This window comes from Leishmania panamensis (assembly GCF_000755165.1).
Source record: "Leishmania panamensis strain MHOM/PA/94/PSC-1 chromosome 21 sequence".
NCBI lineage: Eukaryota > Euglenozoa > Kinetoplastea > Trypanosomatida > Trypanosomatidae > Leishmania > Leishmania panamensis.
In genome coordinates this window covers 703,636-722,332 of record NC_025867.1, presented here as the reverse complement: position 1 = coordinate 722,332, position 18,697 = coordinate 703,636, and the positions used below count along the sequence as shown (strand labels likewise).

The 18,697-nt window shown below is 50.5% G+C and overlaps 11 protein-coding genes across 11 annotated transcripts; 4 read left to right on the top strand and 7 right to left on the bottom strand.

Annotated features, from left to right (window-relative positions):
- Nucleotides 1-1,378: 1,378 nt before the first annotated feature.
- On the bottom strand, nucleotides 1,379-1,942 carry LPMP_212110 (vacuolar ATP synthase, putative; the record flags this gene model as incomplete). The annotated part of the gene is made up of 1 exon (XM_010700693.1): nucleotides 1,379-1,942. The coding sequence occupies one exon, from the start codon at nucleotides 1,940-1,942 to the stop codon at nucleotides 1,379-1,381; it is 564 nt and encodes a 187-aa protein (XP_010698995.1).
- Nucleotides 1,943-2,848: 906 nt separating this feature from the next.
- On the bottom strand, nucleotides 2,849-3,598 carry RPS6 (40S ribosomal protein S6, putative; the record flags this gene model as incomplete). The annotated part of the gene is made up of 1 exon (XM_010700692.1): nucleotides 2,849-3,598. The coding sequence occupies one exon, from the start codon at nucleotides 3,596-3,598 to the stop codon at nucleotides 2,849-2,851; it is 750 nt and encodes a 249-aa protein (XP_010698994.1).
- A 925-nt stretch (nucleotides 3,599-4,523) lies between these two features.
- On the bottom strand, nucleotides 4,524-5,435 carry LPMP_212090 (ATP synthase F1 subunit gamma protein, putative; the record flags this gene model as incomplete). Its single annotated transcript, XM_010700691.1, has 1 exon — nucleotides 4,524-5,435. One exon carries the CDS (start codon nucleotides 5,433-5,435, stop codon nucleotides 4,524-4,526), a length of 912 nt encoding a protein of 303 aa, XP_010698993.1.
- Nucleotides 5,436-6,828: 1,393 nt separating this feature from the next.
- Nucleotides 6,829-8,121, bottom strand: LPMP_212080 (centromere/microtubule binding protein cbf5, putative; the record flags this gene model as incomplete). The annotated part of the gene is made up of 1 exon (XM_010700690.1): nucleotides 6,829-8,121. One exon carries the CDS (start codon nucleotides 8,119-8,121, stop codon nucleotides 6,829-6,831), a length of 1,293 nt encoding a protein of 430 aa, XP_010698992.1.
- Nucleotides 8,122-8,914: 793 nt separating this feature from the next.
- Nucleotides 8,915-10,072, bottom strand: LPMP_212070 (hypothetical protein; the record flags this gene model as incomplete). Its single annotated transcript, XM_010700689.1, has 1 exon — nucleotides 8,915-10,072. The coding sequence occupies one exon, from the start codon at nucleotides 10,070-10,072 to the stop codon at nucleotides 8,915-8,917; it is 1,158 nt and encodes a 385-aa protein (XP_010698991.1).
- Nucleotides 10,073-10,638: 566 nt separating this feature from the next.
- Nucleotides 10,639-11,775, bottom strand: LPMP_212060 (RNA polymerase II, putative; the record flags this gene model as incomplete). Its single annotated transcript, XM_010700688.1, has 1 exon — nucleotides 10,639-11,775. One exon carries the CDS (start codon nucleotides 11,773-11,775, stop codon nucleotides 10,639-10,641), a length of 1,137 nt encoding a protein of 378 aa, XP_010698990.1.
- Nucleotides 11,776-12,293: 518 nt separating this feature from the next.
- Nucleotides 12,294-12,806, bottom strand: LPMP_212050 (hypothetical protein; the record flags this gene model as incomplete). Its single annotated transcript, XM_010700687.1, has 1 exon — nucleotides 12,294-12,806. The coding sequence occupies one exon, from the start codon at nucleotides 12,804-12,806 to the stop codon at nucleotides 12,294-12,296; it is 513 nt and encodes a 170-aa protein (XP_010698989.1).
- A 1,595-nt stretch (nucleotides 12,807-14,401) lies between these two features.
- On the top strand, nucleotides 14,402-14,803 carry RPL32 (60S ribosomal protein L32; the record flags this gene model as incomplete). Its single annotated transcript, XM_010700686.1, has 1 exon — nucleotides 14,402-14,803. The coding sequence occupies one exon, from the start codon at nucleotides 14,402-14,404 to the stop codon at nucleotides 14,801-14,803; it is 402 nt and encodes a 133-aa protein (XP_010698988.1).
- Nucleotides 14,804-15,241: 438 nt separating this feature from the next.
- On the top strand, nucleotides 15,242-15,715 carry COX6 (cytochrome c oxidase subunit VI, putative; the record flags this gene model as incomplete). Its single annotated transcript, XM_010700685.1, has 1 exon — nucleotides 15,242-15,715. One exon carries the CDS (start codon nucleotides 15,242-15,244, stop codon nucleotides 15,713-15,715), a length of 474 nt encoding a protein of 157 aa, XP_010698987.1.
- A 775-nt stretch (nucleotides 15,716-16,490) lies between these two features.
- Nucleotides 16,491-17,186, top strand: LPMP_212020 (proteasome alpha 2 subunit, putative; the record flags this gene model as incomplete). Its single annotated transcript, XM_010700684.1, has 1 exon — nucleotides 16,491-17,186. One exon carries the CDS (start codon nucleotides 16,491-16,493, stop codon nucleotides 17,184-17,186), a length of 696 nt encoding a protein of 231 aa, XP_010698986.1.
- A 444-nt stretch (nucleotides 17,187-17,630) lies between these two features.
- LPMP_212010 (hypothetical protein) lies at nucleotides 17,631-18,386 on the top strand (the record flags this gene model as incomplete). Its single annotated transcript, XM_010700683.1, has 1 exon — nucleotides 17,631-18,386. The coding sequence occupies one exon, from the start codon at nucleotides 17,631-17,633 to the stop codon at nucleotides 18,384-18,386; it is 756 nt and encodes a 251-aa protein (XP_010698985.1).
- Nucleotides 18,387-18,697: the final 311 nt, after the last annotated feature.

The window sequence follows — 18,697 nt, the reverse complement described above, 5'->3', positions numbered from 1 at the left end:
ATATAGTAGGAGGTGTGAGTGTATATATGTTCGTTGCTGTGGAGGCTGATAAGCTTGAGTACCACCTTAAAGAGTAAAGAGGGCAAATGGAACAGTGCCAGCCTACTACTACTTCAGATTTCTGCACGATCGCGTGACCCAAAGGATACGAGAGAACAAAGAGGTGTAGGAGGAAGAGAGGTGAGAGAAAAGAAGCGCATATAAAGAGGGAGAGAATGCGTTCGTGCGAGGAGGGTGGGGGGCAGCGTACCAGAGGAACGGTATACACCGAGAAAGAAGCCAACCTCGAGGAGTGGCTGAAAAAGAGACACATGCGCCTCTCTTTACTTCTCGCCATAGAGACTTCTTTGCCCCACACTCAAAACCCCGACCAGGATGAAAGCATGGGTACACCACTAATGGGCGCATAGTGTGCGTCGGCTCCTCAGACATGAGTGGGTATGTGAGTGCGTACTATGCCATGCTTCTCTCCTCATCGTATCTCATTCGCCTGTATGGGCCGTTTGAAGAAAACAAAAATAAAACACCAGCAACCAGTCACACGCACAAGAGGGAGAGGGGAACCAACAGAGAGGTGCGGGTACGATAAATATGGTCGGAAAAAAGACATCATGAAGACCAGCAACAAGAGGAACTACAGAATCACAGAGAACGAGAGAGAGCGAGAGTCGAACTGAGACAGTCACACGCGCACATCTAGCGTACAGGTCTCTCCCTTCCCGCTTCTCTCCCCTTTACCCCCCCCCCCTCTTCTCTTGGCTCTCTGCCCTTCCAATCGGTACTACCCACACACTACGTGAGACAGAAGGAAGGGCGAGGAGGTGGTGGCGTGAGGAGCGAGAGAAGGGAGAGAGGGAACGTCCAAGCCACAACAACCGCCATCGAACAACCGTACGCTCCTTTCTTCTACCTCCACCAACGAATACAATACAAACACTGTAAAAAGAGCACGTGTACGCGTTAGTGGGCCGCTGTCTGTCTGCTTACCAGTGTATCTGCGCGTGTGCCACCTCTTGTGTCAGCACACATCCTGCGCCATGGCAACGATAAATGCAGGCGGGAGAGGCGCCTGGGAACAAGTGGGTGCAAGTGGCAGTAAGTGGGAGTGAGCAGAGACAGCGCGCATGCTTGACAAGACTAGAGCGGACGAAAAGAATAGTGTCGCTTAATGCATCGCAACAGCACCATCACCATCACTCACGTGTCTGATACCCACCAACAGAGGAAGAGAGGCACCGGTCATGTATAGCGTACAGACGAATGTGCACAGAAGCCCGCGACTACTTGAGACAGATAGCAACAAACCCGCACCACCACGCACGGATAAGTGAGCAAGAAATTCCGTTGAGCAAACCCATACTCGGACCAGCTGCTACGCTTACTGGCAGCCGGCAGTCACCTTGCCGGCCGTGTTGTTCATCAGAAGCGCAATGATCAGACCGTAAAGCCCCAGCGCCTCCGCAAAAATCAGCATGAGAATCATGGCAACGAAGATCTTCTCCTGCTTTCCGTACGCGCGCGCAGACGCGTCGCCCGCAATGCCGATCGACAGGCCAGCTGCAAGAGACGACAAGCCGGCGGCCAGACCAGCGCCAAAGTGCAGGTAGCCCGCAAACGATGAGTACGAGTTGTCCTCCACCTTAATGTTGTTGTTGATAATCACGGCCACAATCAGTCCGTAGATACCAAGGATACCAGCCATGACCACCGGAACAATGCCACGCATGATGCGGTCGGCGTGCAGGATGCCGAGGTGCGCAACACCGACACCGGACTTGGCCGTGCCGTAGGCAGAGCCCAGGTTGGCAAAGATCAGCGCAGACGCGCAACCCATCGAGCCGAAGAAGGCTGACGACTGAGGATATTTGTCGCTGCACGACACGGCAGCGGCACTGCCGAACAGCGCGACAGCGGCCACAACGCTTGCGATTTGGCACTTCATGGGTGAAAGAGTGGATATCTTTGCAAGGTGAGAAATTAACCGGCAGACGCAGAGAGAGAGTGGGTGTGGAGACTGTTACACGGACAGAGAGTAGGGAGGGAATGCAATGAGGGGAGTCGAACGTTCAGAGAGCTTCGCTCTGTATGTGGAGGAGGAGGGGAAAAGAAGAGCGTAGGAGTAGGGTTGAAGCTGGGTGGTTGCGGACTCACGTAGAATGAAGGCAACAGTCAAGGAAGGAAAGGAGGAGGAGAAACACTTGTTTTTTTGTACACCGTAGGCGATGGTCTCAGGAATGAGAGTTCTGAATTGTGATCAAAGAGAAGAGGGAAAGAGCAGAGAGGAAAGAGATGGATGCATGGGCAGTGCATTGAGTGAAGGCCCTGTGAGGGAAGTACGGTGCGTGCTATTCTGCTTATCAGTTATCGACTTCTGCAAGCGCTCGGAGAAGGGGGGACGCGTTGGACTAGTGCGTATTCCAATGCTTATGCGTGTAGATCACCCATGGTGAGGTTGAGTGCAGCAGAAGTGAGAGGACAGAGAGAGAAGAGCAAAGGGCGGAGCGGCGACTCACGTCTGTGTGGCCCCCCTTCACCCCTGCAGGACCACCTTCTCCAACTTTGTCCCCCACCTCTCACCTACCCCTACACTGCATTCGATCTCGCCTTTTGGGCGCGCAGCACACACACACACACACACAGCAATTCCGCATCCACTTGAGAGCAGTCTAGTGCACGTCTGCGCACTTCATGGTGCTGTCGCAACTTTGAAAAGCGATGCCCTGCTCTGACGTGCAGAGTTGCGCTTGTTGTTGCTTCCTTGCCTGTTTCGTTCGGAGTAAATAAGAACAAAAAAAAAAGGAGGCGGTTGTGTCCATCGGGCTGTGTGCGCGATTTACGGGAAGGCAAACTACTTCTTCTGGAATGCAGCTACCTCGGCGCGCTGGGTGTGCACCTTGTGCGTGTGCTTCTTGGAGTGGTCGCGCTGGCGCAGCGCACGGCGGTGCGAAGCGATCAGGCGCAGGTACTCACGGCGCTCAGCAGCAGACGCGCGCACCTTGGCAATGGCGTCCTTGGCCTTCTTGGCACGGCGGGCCTTGATCTTTGGTGTCATCAAGCGCTGGACCTTTGGGGCCTTCAGCCGGTCCTTCTTGCCGCTCTTGAGGACACGGCGGCGAACCACATACCTGCGCACATCTTCAGTGCGGGACAGGTTGAAGAGCTTGCGGATCTTGCTCGCGCGCTTCGGGCCCAGACGACGGGGAGCAGTGGTGTCCGTCACGCCCTCAATCGGCTGGTCGCCGACCTTGGAGATGGTCACGTTCACCAGCGCAATATCGCTCGCGAGCACGCAGCCACGAACGTTCTTGCGACGACGCTCACCCTGGTAGCCGCGGAAGGTGTTGAAGCCGATCGCGCCGCGCTTCACCAGCAGCGACACACGGCTGGAGGCAAGCACACCGGGGACCATCGGGAAGCCATCCTTGTCCGAGCCACCGCGCAGGCGAAAGATGTAGCCCTTGAACTCTCCGCCAAAGATGGCGCCGTCCACCTCGTTGCCGAGACGGTAGTCCTGCAGCTGCACGCGGCGGAGCACCTCGTCCGAGATCTCGAACTGCTTCACCGTCCCGTTGCGGGGGTACGCGATATTGAGCTTCATTGGAACCTGTCGAGGTGCGTTAGAAGAGTAGTGTTGAAGTCAACTCCAGCGCGGGGTTGTAAAAAAGAAAACCACAGCGGTGGGAGAGAGAGAGAGCGAGAATGATTAGATGCACAGGCAGGTAGTCTTATGTCGAGGCACGTACACGCGCGCAGGTGGGTCGAGGGAAGACATCTACGTGTGGAAGAGGGAAAGAGACGCGCGGCCTTGGCGCGACAGCCCTCTCACCCTGCCCATTCCCTTCTCTACTTGTCTCTCCCTTACTCAGTCCCCTCTGAAACAGAGCAGGATAGAGAGAACATATAGTTCTTCATAGTCCCACAGCCTCACCACCGACACTGTCACTATCAGCCTCTCGAAGACAGTGAGAGGTAAGCGAGCGGCAGGCAGAGCGGCACACATGATGCAGGGAAGAGACTCTGCTTCTAACAGTCGCCGAGGGTGCTCAGCGTAGGTCAGGAGCGGCGATCTGCCAGTGTCTCACGCACACGTTTCCCTACACCTGCTGCGAAACAAGAAGTGGTGAGCAACTAGCACACATAGCGAATGAGCCGGGGGTGAGAGGGAAGATGGACGACACGCATTTCGCTTTCTTCTTTTCACATTAGCCCTCACTCCTTTCGCGAGGGGTTTAACTTCTACCAATGCGTAATGAGGCACCACACCGATATTCCTATGAAAACGAAAAAAAGTGCTAAATGGTACCTCTCTCGGTATGTGAGCGAAATGAACCTTGTGAGCGGGCCTTCTCTCCCTCCGCGAGGGAGAGAGGGAAAAGACAGGCTGGTATTCCGGGGAAACTGAAGAGAAACAACCTCGACATTGGAGAGTCCCTAAAACAGAGGAAACGCACTGAGCAAATCGGATGCGCAATTTGAGGGGTGAAGGTCATCGCTCCAGGCGCCGGCACTGCGTCGCACGCCACTTACCTCATGCGCGCACCCTCCCAGAAGTTCGTCCGCTGCACACCCTTTGCTGCGTTGCCCTCGAGCGACGTCATGGCTGAGATAATCTCGATCAGTGACGAGGTAATGCTGCTCTGGCGAGTCTTATTGTACAAGGAGCTGGTCTTCTGCTGCAGCGCGCTGATGTTGGACAGCTGACCCTCCACAGCAACCAGACGTGCGGCCTGCTCCGAGAGTTCGTTCTCGCACACAGCGTTCAGGATGGCCAAGGTCGCGTGGAAGTCGTAGAAGTCGCGAATCATCTGCTCGTCCTCGTTCAGCAGAGTGTTAGCGAAGAGATACCGACTCTTTTGGTTCTCTGTGCTGGACGCGTCAACCAGATCCTCCTTCCACTTATCATAGGCGGGGATATTGTAGTAGCACTGCTTCTGAGAAGCAGCGCTCACACAGCGATGAAAAATGACATGGATGCGGTCGGCCTCGGGGCACAGCTGCTGTGCGTTCTCCCAGATGTACGTGGCGTACGCGAAGTGCATCGGTTCATGCATGTCGTTTATGATACCCATGCGGAAGGAGGACGGGTACAGCTTTGAGAGTGACTCGATACCCCTCTTGCCGAGAGGCATGAGGTAAGCGCGGCTAGAGGCAACGCTGTCGATCATCTTCACGACGTTGCTATTGAGAGCACCGCACGAGCCACGGTTCGTCATGACAGGGATGTAGACCGTCTTTGCCTGCAGCGAGTCCCCAACAAGCTGACCCGGCTTGCTAAAAGCCTTCTCGGTGTAGCGAAGTGTGTAGTCACGCGTCTTTATTCGCACTTGCGCCTGGCGGAACTTGGCCATTGTCACCATCTTGATTGTCTTTACGATGGAGTGGAAGCGGTTGTAGCCCTCCAGCTTCTCCTTGTAGAGACGAAGTCTGCCAGACATTTTGAAGCGGAGACGTGTGCAATTCCTTTCGTTGTTTGTTCGTAAGAATAGGCGTTCACTACGCGGTGACAAGGGGGGTCACTGGAGAGGAGGAGAATGGCGGAGAGAAAGGAAGGAAGGGAGATGTACAACGAAAATGGGGAAGGATGCACATACGGGAGGGGACGGCGGAAAGTGGATGGAGGGCGGAAAAAGCAAAGAAGAAACGATAGAAGAACAGAGGCGAGAAGAAAAGTGTGAAAAGAGTACAGCGCATCAAACACACCAAAAGTGGGCCAAAGGAAGGGAAGGTCAGTTCAGCGCCATTTGCCCTTTCTTGCTTGTTTGTCAGTATGGGTACCGCACGACGCTGCCGCACCCAACGGAGCCTACCTCTGCAAGGATGTCAGTAGCGCATGTGCCTCAGAGGATGTAACACATCCGCAGCGGCATATGCAAACCGGCCCATTGTTCAAATGACATCAGGACTTCATATAGAATACCGTGTGGCGACGACAGCGCGCTCTCTCTCTCTCTCTGGCGCCGATGACAAACCAGAGCAACGGCTGACACCGCATTCATCAGTAATTTCTTGTTTTTCGATTGTAGAAAGCGCCCTCGCTTTATTTGCCATTCTTATGTGTGCTTTTTGTCACAGTACTACTCTCCGGATCAGCATACGATTGTGCGTGCAAGACCTTCATCGACTTCGACGACGGCGAGAGGGAACAGACGGGGTGAGAACGGGACTGCACCGTCGCACAGCACACACACTTGCACCTGACTACGCTCACGCGCTTCATTCCCCGACGCCCACAGCACCAGTGCCGCTTTTTTTTTTGCGTTTCGTTGGAAAAAGAAGGTAGTACTTGTACTTCATGGCTGCATGAGACTATGACATAAAAATACGCTATTCAGGTGGGAGTGCTTGACGAGGAGCACGCGATTCGGTGCAGCGAAACTTACGATATGCACACACACAGAGAGTGCTTACTGAATCTCGAGAGCATCTCATTTTTTTCTCGTCGGTTTAGCCTATTTAACAACGGGGAAAGAAGGGAGAAATCAACATCTCGAGAGAAAGAACCGCAAACGCATACATACTCTCAAAAGGGGAGAGTGGTTTAGAATTAGCCTCAATTAACCTGAGCGTCACGAAGAGCAAAAACCGCAGACAAAAAACAAACATGTGCCGTAGTACACACAAACACACACGTACACATCAGTGTTGGGTAAACAAATCACTCCTTTCACTCACCGTTTTTCTTCGAGTGCATGCGAAGTGTACCCACCACAAACACCCTCCCCCTTCCCTCTCTCCTGCCTTCATGCACATCCATCCATGGTCACGCATCATCGCAGGGTATAAAAATGCGGAGGATGGGGAATGAGGGGGGACAAGAACACACACACACTAATCGTCATCCGAGTCTGGCACACGCTGGCGCTTTACGCCGCTCACCTTCGAGGGAGCCTGACCGTATTGGACACCTTCCGCGTTTGTTTTCACACCTCCGTAGTCGACGTAGAACCAGTCCGATGGGGTGTTCGACTGGGGGCGACCGTACTTGTCCAAGAGGCCGTCCTTCATCATCGAACGCTTCTTCACAGCGATTGGACCAAGACCCCAGCGACGCGGGTACGTGTCACGATCCATGATCACACGCTTGCTTCGCGCAACGATGCCGTGGTCAACGGAAGCCATCTGAGACGTGGTCATCTCCGCATACGCCAGAGCAATGGCCTCACCCTTCGTGGACATCAGCACCACAACGTCGTCGCGCTCAATGCCGTTGTCGAAGCGCGCGAGTCCAGGAATCATCAGCTTTGCGCCATAGCACACAGCGTTGACAGCGGAGTCCTTCACAACGATGCGCTTGTGGTTCGACAGGAGGTACTCGCATGGCAGGATTACGCGGCGCAGATACGTGTCGTCCTTCTCGTTCTCGTAGAGCCACTGAGCATCCATGACATCGTGCATAGTGGAGAGGTGATCGTTCTCGGTTATGACGCCGGTGCGGATGCGGCGCAGCTCTTCCATGTGTCCACCAGCACCAAGGATGAGCCCGAGATGCACACAAAGGGTACGAATGTACGTGCCGGCCTCGCAGTGCGTCTCGAATACGGCTAAGTGCCGGTGCTTGTCATATTCAATCAGCTGGTTAGAGTAGATGTTGCGAATGCGGAGCTGGCGCTTCACTGCCGCAATCAGAGGAGGACGCTGAAAGCACGGGCCTGTAAGCCGCTGGAGAGCAGCGTCCACCCGCTTCTGGCTCACCGTATCGTGAAGGCGTAGCACACCAATGTATGTTTTGCCGGCATTCTGCTGGGATTTCACCAGGCGCGTAGCGCGGTCAGTGCAAATAATTAAGGCACCAGTCACCTTGGGATCGAGAGTACCAGCGTGGCCCGTTTTGTCGCACTTTAAAATGCGCTTGATCCAGGAGACAACTTCGTGAGAGCTAGGGTTGGAGGGCTTATCCATGTTGATCATGCCGTACTTAATGTACTCCGATAAGGGACGGCGGAGTGGAGACCAGCCACACTCCAGCAGCGTGAAGTGGGTTGAGCGAATGTTCATCTTGTCATAGTTCTTCAACAGCAGGGGCCATTCCTCAGCAGGAAGTGTCCTGTTGGCATCCTTATCCCCGGAGGGGATACAGAAGTCCTCGCCGCGTTGAACCTCTCCCACCTTCTTCTTCCCCATTGCTAAGTCACAGAAAGACTAGTGGCGCAACTATCACGCGAAAAACGCAGCACAAGCTGAAAGTAAATCAAAGGAAACAGTATGAAAATATGGTAGTTGTATGGAGAAATACATAACACAAATGAAAAGGCAAAGTGGGAAGAACAAGAAGATCAGAGTTTAGAAAAATAATGAAGAAAAGCAGCGCAACATCCATGGACTAGCGTCCTTGCTTTCTTCAACATACCCACTATGTCGTACAACATGAGTTCAGTCCCACCCTAGCCCCAGCCCACCACGTGACGCGCAGCAGCGGTGGACACGCGCTACAGCAATGCCGACCCAGTGGCCAGAGTACGGCCCCTGCCTCGAGCGCTGCCCACCCCCACGCCCGCTCCACAGGTCGCCTCACAGCCACCCCCATCATGCCGGTCGCCACCCGGTGCACCTCTCGGCGTGGCTCAGGCTCCCCGCGCAGAGAGTGGGGTACGGAGCCCAGGACTGCCACGCGCTGGGGTGTCCCCTCCCCACGTCATCAGGGTAAAAGACAGGAGAGAAGCTGAAAGGTACAACAGATGTGTTTCCCTCATCATCATGCAGACAATAACCAAGAGTTTCGCTCTGTAGTGGCATGACGTGTAGCTCTCAAGCATGGTATGGAACCCATTAAGGCTAAGGCTTCCTTTTTCCAAAGAACTGCAGAAAGCGGGGCGATATGTGCTTTCTCATTCACCTAACGAACTTTTCTCACCTCACGCGTGTGTGCTAGGGGGCGTGACTTTGTTCTGTTACTTTAGAAAATACAGTGCCATCATCACGTTTCGCTTTTCCAAAGAACATAGCAATCCTCCCTCTCAATGTAACCAATGTAGCAGATAAATTGCGCGTCAGCTTCTTGCAAGGTAGGCCAGTGCCACAATGAATAGCACGGATGGGTAGCATGGCCTTCGATCCGGTGGCAAGCATACGCATCATAGCAGTAGGGGTACGTGCGAGGATAAATGGGACCGTATCCAATTGTGAGCTCCTCACCCTCTTGAATATCCCGAACGCAAATGACACTCAACCGCCCGTTTTTGCGGTGTGCCTCCTGGATCCAAGCGCAGTTGCTTTTTTCGTCGACATTAGGCTCATTGATGAAGGGTGTGAAAGTAGTTTGCAGCTCTACAAACACCTCGTTGAAGTAGTTGGCACAGTTGTACTCCATCAAAGCGTATTTCGGTATAGGGCGACCGCACTTGGCCTGCTCGCCACTCATGAAATCCAAATATCCGGGGTAAACACCGATAATGGAGAATGCAGGTATTTTCTGAGCCGCTATCACGCCTATTCCACCACCTTTAGAGGCAACACGCGCTTTACGCAAGAACTGTAACGACTGTGGGGATTGGAAAAAGCTTTGCACGAGCAATTTTAGCTCGACAATAAGCACCGAGTCGTTAGAGGTGGCCTCGGCTTGCTGCAAGACCCGCTGAATTTTCTCAACGATAGCTGATGGGTACTCGTCGGATATTGTTAGTGCCCTCTTCGCAGCACGACGAGCATTATCGCACTCGCTCGGCGACTGCGGAGCTAATACTTCTTTGTACTCCACTGCTTGACACTGAAAGCAAGCACGCATGTGCTCTGCATATACAAGATTGGCAGGTTTCCACATGATCTGCTCCGGCGTCGCGGGCTCCGAGCAGTTTTCATGGACAGTATTACCACAGTAGCAGCATACTTTCATGTCTTCATTGCCTTCTGGTGAATGGCAAATGGAACATATTTTGAAAACGCATCGCAACTGGAGGTCGATAAATTTAGACCATACATCGTCGTCAGTAATTGTTTCAGCCTGCTTGTCAATATTTAGCGTCTCCTCCCAAAGGGTAATACTGTATGTGTTGTTCCACCAAAATCGTCTTGCAGATTCCACATCGACATTTAGAGACCAGTCCTTACATGCTGTAGGAACCAGTTCTGGTGGCATTGCGACAAACAAGCAGGCTCCACAACTATCACAATGTGAACGCAGAGAAGAATAAGGAACAGAAAATCGCGAAATGTTTTTGTTGTTTGTTAGGAGTGCAGATTTCCAGCACGCAGATGAGGCTCTCCGAAAAGGAAAAAACTAAGACTTTAGCTGACTGGCAACAAGATGCATAAAGCTCATTACATCAAGGTAACCTCCAAGTTAGGGCTTCTTTTTGTTCACCAAAATATACCACAAACATGAGGGTGGCCATGACAGATCAGCTGTTTCACATTCACATTTTTTCGGTGAGTAGTTTGCAACACCTACGACACACTGAAAAAGGGGGTTAAGATACCATTCAACTACTCACCGGCAACTCTCTAGTATAAATATATGGCTGCGTATTTAATTTTCTTTCTGTTCTGCAACTTTCCTGAGAAAAAGAAGACAAACAGACGCCACAGCTCCCCAGTTAAAACATCATGTTTTCACCCACGAGTCTGTGCGTCAGAAAAGCAGTCGTCAGTGCACAAGCATAGCTGCCGCAAAAACTGCGCCGCTTGTACTGCCTTCGCTGGGGCTCAAAGCGACGCAAAAAACGAAAGCGGTTCTTTTTTTACAGAAGCCGAGCGAAACTTCTCTCTGATCTCTTCACCTCTAAAGAAATCAACGCTTCGCCCTAGGCTGTGAGGCTCAAACGGATCCCTGAGAAGGATAACCTCGTGACCTAAAAGCTGCCAGCGCTCCTTCTCGTCAAGCTCATGTAGAGATTCACACCATTGGTCCTTGCTAGAGAAGCGTTCTCGCGAACGGATATCGACTACAGAAGCATCGAAGTCAAACCCACCAGGAGTACTGTAAAAGGCGAAGAAATCAAATACGTCCTTTTGCACAAGAGAAATGTCTGCATCTTGTAGAGGCAAAACTGAAGCCAATTCATCGACTTGGCTGATGTCACCTTCGGACTCCGCTGCAGTGGAGATGATCTCATTTACCCGCTGACTAACTGCCTCTTCGTCAAATGCAAAAGTTGTGCGGCCTGTCGACTTCATGAAATGAATGTACATGATGGACAGCGCGTATGGCGAGATCCAGCCTCGACGTGTATTTAGTATCTGGTGATCTCGACCCCATTGCTTCGCGCCTAAGACCCCCAACCGTAGTCGAGGATCACCTGCCATGTACTGCCTAAGTAGCAAAGAGTTCTTCAGCCCGCCCAACGAGAGACAAATATCAAATTTGCTGATCTCACATGCACTTTTACGCACGTACTGAACAATTGGCACTCTTGCACGAAAAATTCGTTGTGGATATAACTCGTCATCCCGGTTGTTCTTACGAATATGAACAAAAATGTCAGAAAGAAGTTTTTCCTGGCGCTCGCGTTCAATAACGCATGCGATGCTCTGACATGTGCTTTCCAAGGCAAGCGGAAAAGAAACGATGTAATCCGCGTCGCCATCTCTTAACGAGGTGCCAGACACAATAGAACCGTACGGTAACACAACGGGGGAAACACACCTCATCCCCTCCTTGGCACCTATATCAAAGGAAACCCCTTTAAGCAACCCTAGTAGCCATTTGCCTTGCTCCAGTATTTGTGAGTACCGCTGCTGGGACAGTATTCTACCCGAGAGCTCTGCAATCGTAGGACTCATGTTAATGTCCAGTATAGCATTAGTACGGCTATGTGTAGGTATCAGCATGAAGAAACACATTTATAAAGCGTAAAAAGGCATAAGTATGTAGCGAAGGGGGAGCAAAATAAGGCAGAGAAAATGATAGGAGTGAAAAAAAGGAATAAAAGGTGCGATTCTATACTTGCAGGAAAAGGAGCAAAAACTGTGCATGTCATTCAGCCGGTGACAACCAAACGGCGAACACTGCTAGTCACACAAACTTCCACTAAAACCCAATATATGATTCTTGAGAGCAGCCTCCAGGGTGGTGAGATGACTGGGCTTTTTCCAGGTGAAACCTAGGCCAAAAAAGAAAAGCACACTTTTTATTACCAATTGCTTTTCCTTTTTTTTTTAGTCGACTAAACTTGCACTTTTTTGCAGGAAAGCCCTCGTCCACAAAAAAGTACGCCGGTACCCCCAATACAAAAGAAAAATACTACTGTGGAGCCTCTTGTAGGAATGTTCAATGTGTTTACTGATAGCTCAAAGAGTTTTTGCTAGGCTATCAGCAGGCGCTCTCTTGCGAGAGGAGTGCACGAGAAGGTGTCACATAATCATTGAAAAGAGTTGAGAAATGAGTCGATATCATCATTGTCATGTTGAGCGGTGAGAAGCTCTTTTTCAGCCTCGTCAGCAAGCTGCTGAGTAGTCCTTTCAGTTTTCTTCTTCTCTACCTTTCTGCGGATCGAACGAGGTACAAAAAGACGTTTGTTCTCGTCGTTTGTAGCGGTGCGTTTCGAGAAAAAAAGATCATCATCAGAGTCTGAGTCTACAATAGATAGGGTGGGGGCTACAGCAAGCGCCTCTTCGGGTTCCTTGTTTTCCGTCGCCTCAAGGTCTTGAATCATGCGGTGCACAAGGCGCTTACGTTCGTTTTGCTGAGGTGCTAGGAAACGGGCTCGCTTCAGAGATTCCAACTCCGCGTGAAGTTTTCCGATGTTCTCTTTCGACAGCTTTTCCGTCCATTTCAAGTGCTTTTCTTGCTTCTTCCGTTGCTGATACTGTTCACGTGTTTCTTTAAAGCCGAATTTGCGACTGTGATCCGTGGTTTGCTTTGACGCTGACATGGCTGCCAGGTACCTTGGAAAACAATTACTGCCCGTGGTCCCGCTAATGGAGAAATGATGCTGCTTTTTTCTGAGTTGCCACTGCATACCTGTAACGGTGAAAGAAAATGGTGCGGATGTAAACATGAAGTCGGGAGAGCCGTGAAGATGAGAAGTTTGGCGCTGCGATTCCAGTTTCAAGTTACGCACAGCCGGGGATCCTCACCGTGCTCGGGGGGATCGAGGTCAAGCGTGTTAATCATTGAAGGATTCAACAACTGCGAGAATTGTTATGTGCAGACGAAGGATTAGCTGACAATGCGTCCCCCTGCTGCTCCTCTTGGCATTTTTTTGGCGGAGGTAAAAGGGAGCGCAGGTGTTTGGAATGTCATGGGTGCGGTTGCCCCCCTCCTCCTCCACCATACCCATTTCTTTTGCAAAATTGCCTTTGTCAGTGACCTTTGAAGTTTGCTGCGAGATTGCGAAGCTGTCTGAGTGCAGTATAAATGCAGCCTAGTGGGCGCACTTGTTCATCCTCCGTATCTTTCGTGAGTGACCAAACTACCTCCTGTTTTCCCGGTGCGTTTCAGAGAGAAACTGAAATATTTGAGGTACTCCTTGCACAGATGTGTCTGTTGCTGCGAACTTCGTCTGTCCGAGAGCCCTTATGTCGTCGCGCGGTGTCGCCAAACGAGCCATGGTTTGCCCTCCCGCCACTGAAACACAACTGAGTAGATCTAGTCACCATTTAGCTTTCCTCACCCCTGCACTTCTTTGTGGTTTCAGTTTTAACTCAGTCGCAAAATGGAGTCATCAAAGCGGCTTTGCCTCTTTTGCCGCAAGAAGGAAAGGGTTTTAAACATTGGTGATGTTGAAATATGCCAGCGATGCAGCACACGCTACGGTCAGCTATGCCTCACCTACAAGCGGAGAGTCTCTTCCTACCTCTCCCCTTTGGGGTGGGATGCTCGACTTGTTAGTCATTGCCCAAATAGCACTGTATACCCAGATGGCGAAGCACCGGTGTTCTTCATTCAATGTAGCAAAGGCCCCATCTCTGTCACAACTGCAGTTGATCGAGTTGCGTTCTTCGCAGCTGCTAGTCGACTTCAATTCGACACCAAATCTCGCAAGCCATATATCCACAGAGCAAAGAAGACTGGAAGAAAAAGCAAGCTAACGAGAAATCGCTGACTATTTTATGAGCTTTCTGTGGTGTGAATGTGATCACGTATTCTGAAGGATATTGGGCTAACCGCTATTCAATCACTAGTTGTTGAATTTAGTCGAAAAACAGAAACTCTTGGTAGTGCTGCTCGGCGGAGGCAGAAAGATGTGTTCGGCATCACTTTGGATATTCCTGAGAACAAGCAACACCTATCCCTCTCGAGCGTAACGGAGTGGTTTAAGTGTCCCTTTCTCTCGATGTGCAAGTATGGTTCGCATGATTTGTGCTCATCACCTTTACGCGTTTCATACACAGATTTTACTAGATGCTGCCCGCTTGTCGCTTGGACTTTGAATATGTATTCTCATCTGTCTCCTGTGTCTCTTCTATTTTGCTTGATTACGCTCATTTGTCTTCTTAGGCAACAGCGGTACAGTCGCACTAAAAGATGGTTAAGCCGGTCGTTACAAAGGCTGTTGTAAAGAAGCGCACAAAGCGCTTCACTCGTCACCGCTTTGAGCTCTTTCCTCAGCTGAGCTCTAGCTGGCGCAAGCCGCGTGGCGAAGACTCTCCGGTCCGTCGCCGCTACAAGGGCCAGAAGCCGATGCCCAACAAGGGTTATGGTAGCGACCGCGCCACCAAGTACATTACTCCGTCCGGCTTTCGTAACTTCCCCATTAACAATGTGGAGGACCTGTACATGCTCGTGATGCAAAATCGTAAGTACGCTGGTGTCATTTCTCACACCATCGGGGCCTGCAAACGCAAGGCAATTGTTCGCAAGGCTATGGAGCTAGATGTGCGTCTGACCAACGGGAGCGCAAAGCTGTGCAAGATCGATAACCACTAGAAGACTATAGTATTGTTGGGCTCTTTTTTGTTTATTTTTTCTCTTCTTTCCGGAAACAAGAAAAAAGCGCGTTTTTTTTTTTGTGGGGGCTCCTTCCACTTGTACCATCGGGTTGGTATATCCTTGAATACGCAGATGCACAAGAATGTGTACCGCGCATGTGTATTCAAAGTGTACGCTGCTCTCGCCTTCTTCCCTCGCATTGCCTCTTTTGAGAGGACATTATCACAGCGGCACTCCTTATGTATATTCAGCCTTCTGAATTTATACACAATCCTACTTCCTTCATTTCTCCTCTTTGGTGTTTTTGTCTGAAACAACAATGACGACCACACACTCTCACTTTTTTTTTTTTTCCAACTACCATCTCAAAGTGTATTACTAGCTGGTTTTATCACAGTCAAGTAAAACAGTTATTAACTATCAGGACCAAAAAAAATGCCACACGAAGACCATAGGAAATACAGGGTCCAGCGTGCTGACCTCCCAGCGATGCCTCACTTCACTGATTTCAACGACCCGCGCTTCTGCGGGACGACGAACAAGCAGAAGAACGGCATTCTGGCCTACTATCAGTGGCTACATTGCATCGGCAACTGGGGTGAGGAGCACTCGATGTGCAAAAAGATGCGCTGGTATGTCGAGCGCATGATGCACGAAACGTGGCTGGAGAAGTGGGAGGAAAAGCGTGCCCTCGGACACTTTGACCATACTATTCTCTATGGTGTGAAGCCGTGGAAGGAGTTTGAGCCGCTTTACCAACCAGTGAAGAAGAACCGCAAGGGTGCGTATGAGTTTTGGCTAGACCGCAACTTTGAGCCTCTCTACGATGCCGACGCGGCTGACTGGCGCGAGAAGGCGCCGATTCTTCATGAAATGTTTGTGCTAGGAAAGAAACCCGTCTCAGCATAAGCGCGGATTGTCGTGCTTACGTGGTACATGGTATGTTTTCTTTAACTATCAGTGCTTATGTGGGAACTCATATCTAGCTTCTTAGCTTTGGGTGTGTGTATTTAGGCTGAGAAGCTGTCAAATATATATATATATATATATATAGCGTAGGTGTTTTTTTCAGCCATCAAAAAAGAGAGGCTCTCTTTTTTCGTTGTCGTAAGCCGTCGAAGTGATTTCTTTTGATTTCTGTCGTTTTCTTTGTGGACTAGTCAAGCCGAAACAAAAAAAAAGATCGTGATGTAAAGTGTCTGTCGCGTGCGAAACGAGAGGACGGCTCGTTTGCTGGGTTAGCGAAAGTGGTTTTGTTTTAAAGTAGTATAACGCCTCTATCTGTATAGACCGCTTCTCACCTCTTGGGTGGCAGTAGAGGAATTACTGAATTTCAATTTATGGCCTGCTATGCAAGTGAGTGAATTGCATGTGACGAGTGCATATTTTTCTCTCCATTTTTTTTTTTTATCCTCTCTGGCGCTTTCACTTCTCTGTTCAACCCCTAAATTGACGCACAACATAACTCATTACACGTGTCTAAACATATTACGATGATTAGAGTTACGTTTTATCTAGCCTGGCTCTCTTTTAGTGTTACAGCAATCATTATTTCATTTCCCGTACACTCGCTTCTCCAGCATACACGGCCCGTTAAGTACACTCTACCTTTTCTCTATACAAGCAGGGATACATTGATAGGTATACTCGAAAAAAAAAAAAGAAGACGGCTCCGTAACTGAAAATGTCTGAGGCATTTTATGGTCTGACCACGTTTAGCCCTTCGGGAAAGCTGATTCAGATTGAGTATGCGACGACAGCAGCTGGAAAAGGGTCGACTGCATTGGGTGTGAAGGCGACGGATGGTGCCGTCATTGCTGCGAAGAAGAAGGCCTCCTCTACCCTAGTGGATGCCTCATCAATCCAGAAAGTTTTCGTTTTGGATGAGCACGCTGGCTGCACATACAGCGGCATGGGCCCTGACTGCCGTGTCCTTATCGACTCTGCTCGGCAGAACTGCCAACAGTACAGGCTAATGTACAAGGAACCCATTCCGATCAGCCAGCTGGTGCGGAAGATAAGTGCTCTCTATCAGGAATTCACGCAGTCCGGTGGTGTCCGTCCCTTCGGATGCTCTCTCCTGGTCGCTGGGGTGGATGCTAACGGCTATCATTTGTATCAAGTGGACCCTAGCGGCACGTTCTGGACGTGGAAGGCGACGGCGATCGGCACCGGAAGTTCGGACGCAAAGGCATTCCTAGAAAAGCGTTATACTGTGGACATGGAGCTGGAGGATGCTGTGCACACCGCATTGTTGACGTTGAAGGAAGGTTTTGATGGCCAGATGACGCCAGAAAACACTCAGGTGGGTCGTGTCACAGAAAACCGCTTTGAAATCCTGAGTGTCGATCAGCTGCGAGATTACCTTGACCAGATTTAGTGAGGGCATGCATATAATGTTGCATAGCGAAAAGTATATAGACTTTGACGTCATACAATAGAAAGAACTGTGCTGTGGAAAGTATCTTCTATTTCAATTATTTTTTATTTTGTCTCGTCAAGTCGCCGTAACCACCCCCCATTTTGTCGCTTTCCCGACACTCACATTGTGTTTTCGCATGTGTCCCAAAGAAAAGGATACAAGCCTGCTTCGTGACACCATAGCTTCGTCTTGCGATGGTCTAAATGCTTTGTTCTTCTGCATTTGGAATTCAACCACTTCCCGCGAGTGTTAGCACCAAGCAGACTTGTGCGCTTGCCTCTCCTTTGTAGTCCGCTGTCGAGCCCATCCACCACTTGATGAACCTTTCTGTCTCTTCTGTGTCGCTTTTCTTTTGCCTACGAGTACATTTCCCTTTCAATGTAGCTCAGATGCCTGGACGCGATGCTAACCGAGACTTTTCTGCGCAAGGCTATCTTTGCGCGCTGCGCCATTGACCTCTGTGGCAAGAAAATACTTCCGAAGGATGCCTTTGTCGCTCTTCTGACCCAAGGGCACATGACCCCATCCCAGTTTCAGATGTCTGATGCCGAAGCGGTAAAGTACATAGACACTCTCAAACGCGCCAAAATGGTTGTTGTGGTGGAAGATTACGTGTATACTGACGTCAAGGCTGTTATCGATGCTGTGCATCTGAAAAGCGGACTCCCTCTTGTACCCTCAACAAGTAAAGGATTTATGTGTTTTCACCATATGATGTCTGAATCTCTTGCTGCGTTCAACAGAGAGTGCTCACTGGCGATGGAGCGGGCGGTGCGCCGTGAAAAGGAGTTCTGGGCCTTCACCGCTCTCGTGAGCGGTATTCAGATGCTAGTGTTGGCTTACCTGACGTTTCAGGTGTATGGGTGGGATGTAATGGAGCCAGTCACCTTTTTTGTTACAACCGCAACGGCATTGTGCTCATACGCCTACTTCCTCTGCTTTCGCACTGAGCACTCGTACGAGAGCGTCGATGACAACTTTCTTCCACACCTCCTCATGAAAGAACTTAGCGCATTGCGCGTGGACGCCAACAAGGTGATACACGATATGAAGGCTATGCAGGAGTTGCAGGCAGTTGTTTCGCTCGACGACGAGCGCGTTTCAAAGCTGGTTGAGGCAACTCTCGAGAAAAAAAGCACCTGCACATACCTCTCCTGAACCCTGTGTTGTATATGTGGGCGTGTATGGTTGCTTATGTGCTTTGCGAGCTTCGTAGTCATTTGAAAGGTTTCTTCTACAGTGGTGATTGCGTACCAAGAAGACATAGGACAAATGCCAAGTAAAAAACCTCTGAACGCTGCCGGTGAATGCAGTTCGCAAAAAAAAAAAGGCCTTCACAGCTTGGCTCGGGATGTTGCAAACCGGAAAAATATATGCTCCCCCACCTCGGCTTACAGTAACACTCTTGGCATGATGCATACATGTTTGTAACCCAGTTAAGCCTGCATGAATCTTTCAGCCTCTTGACC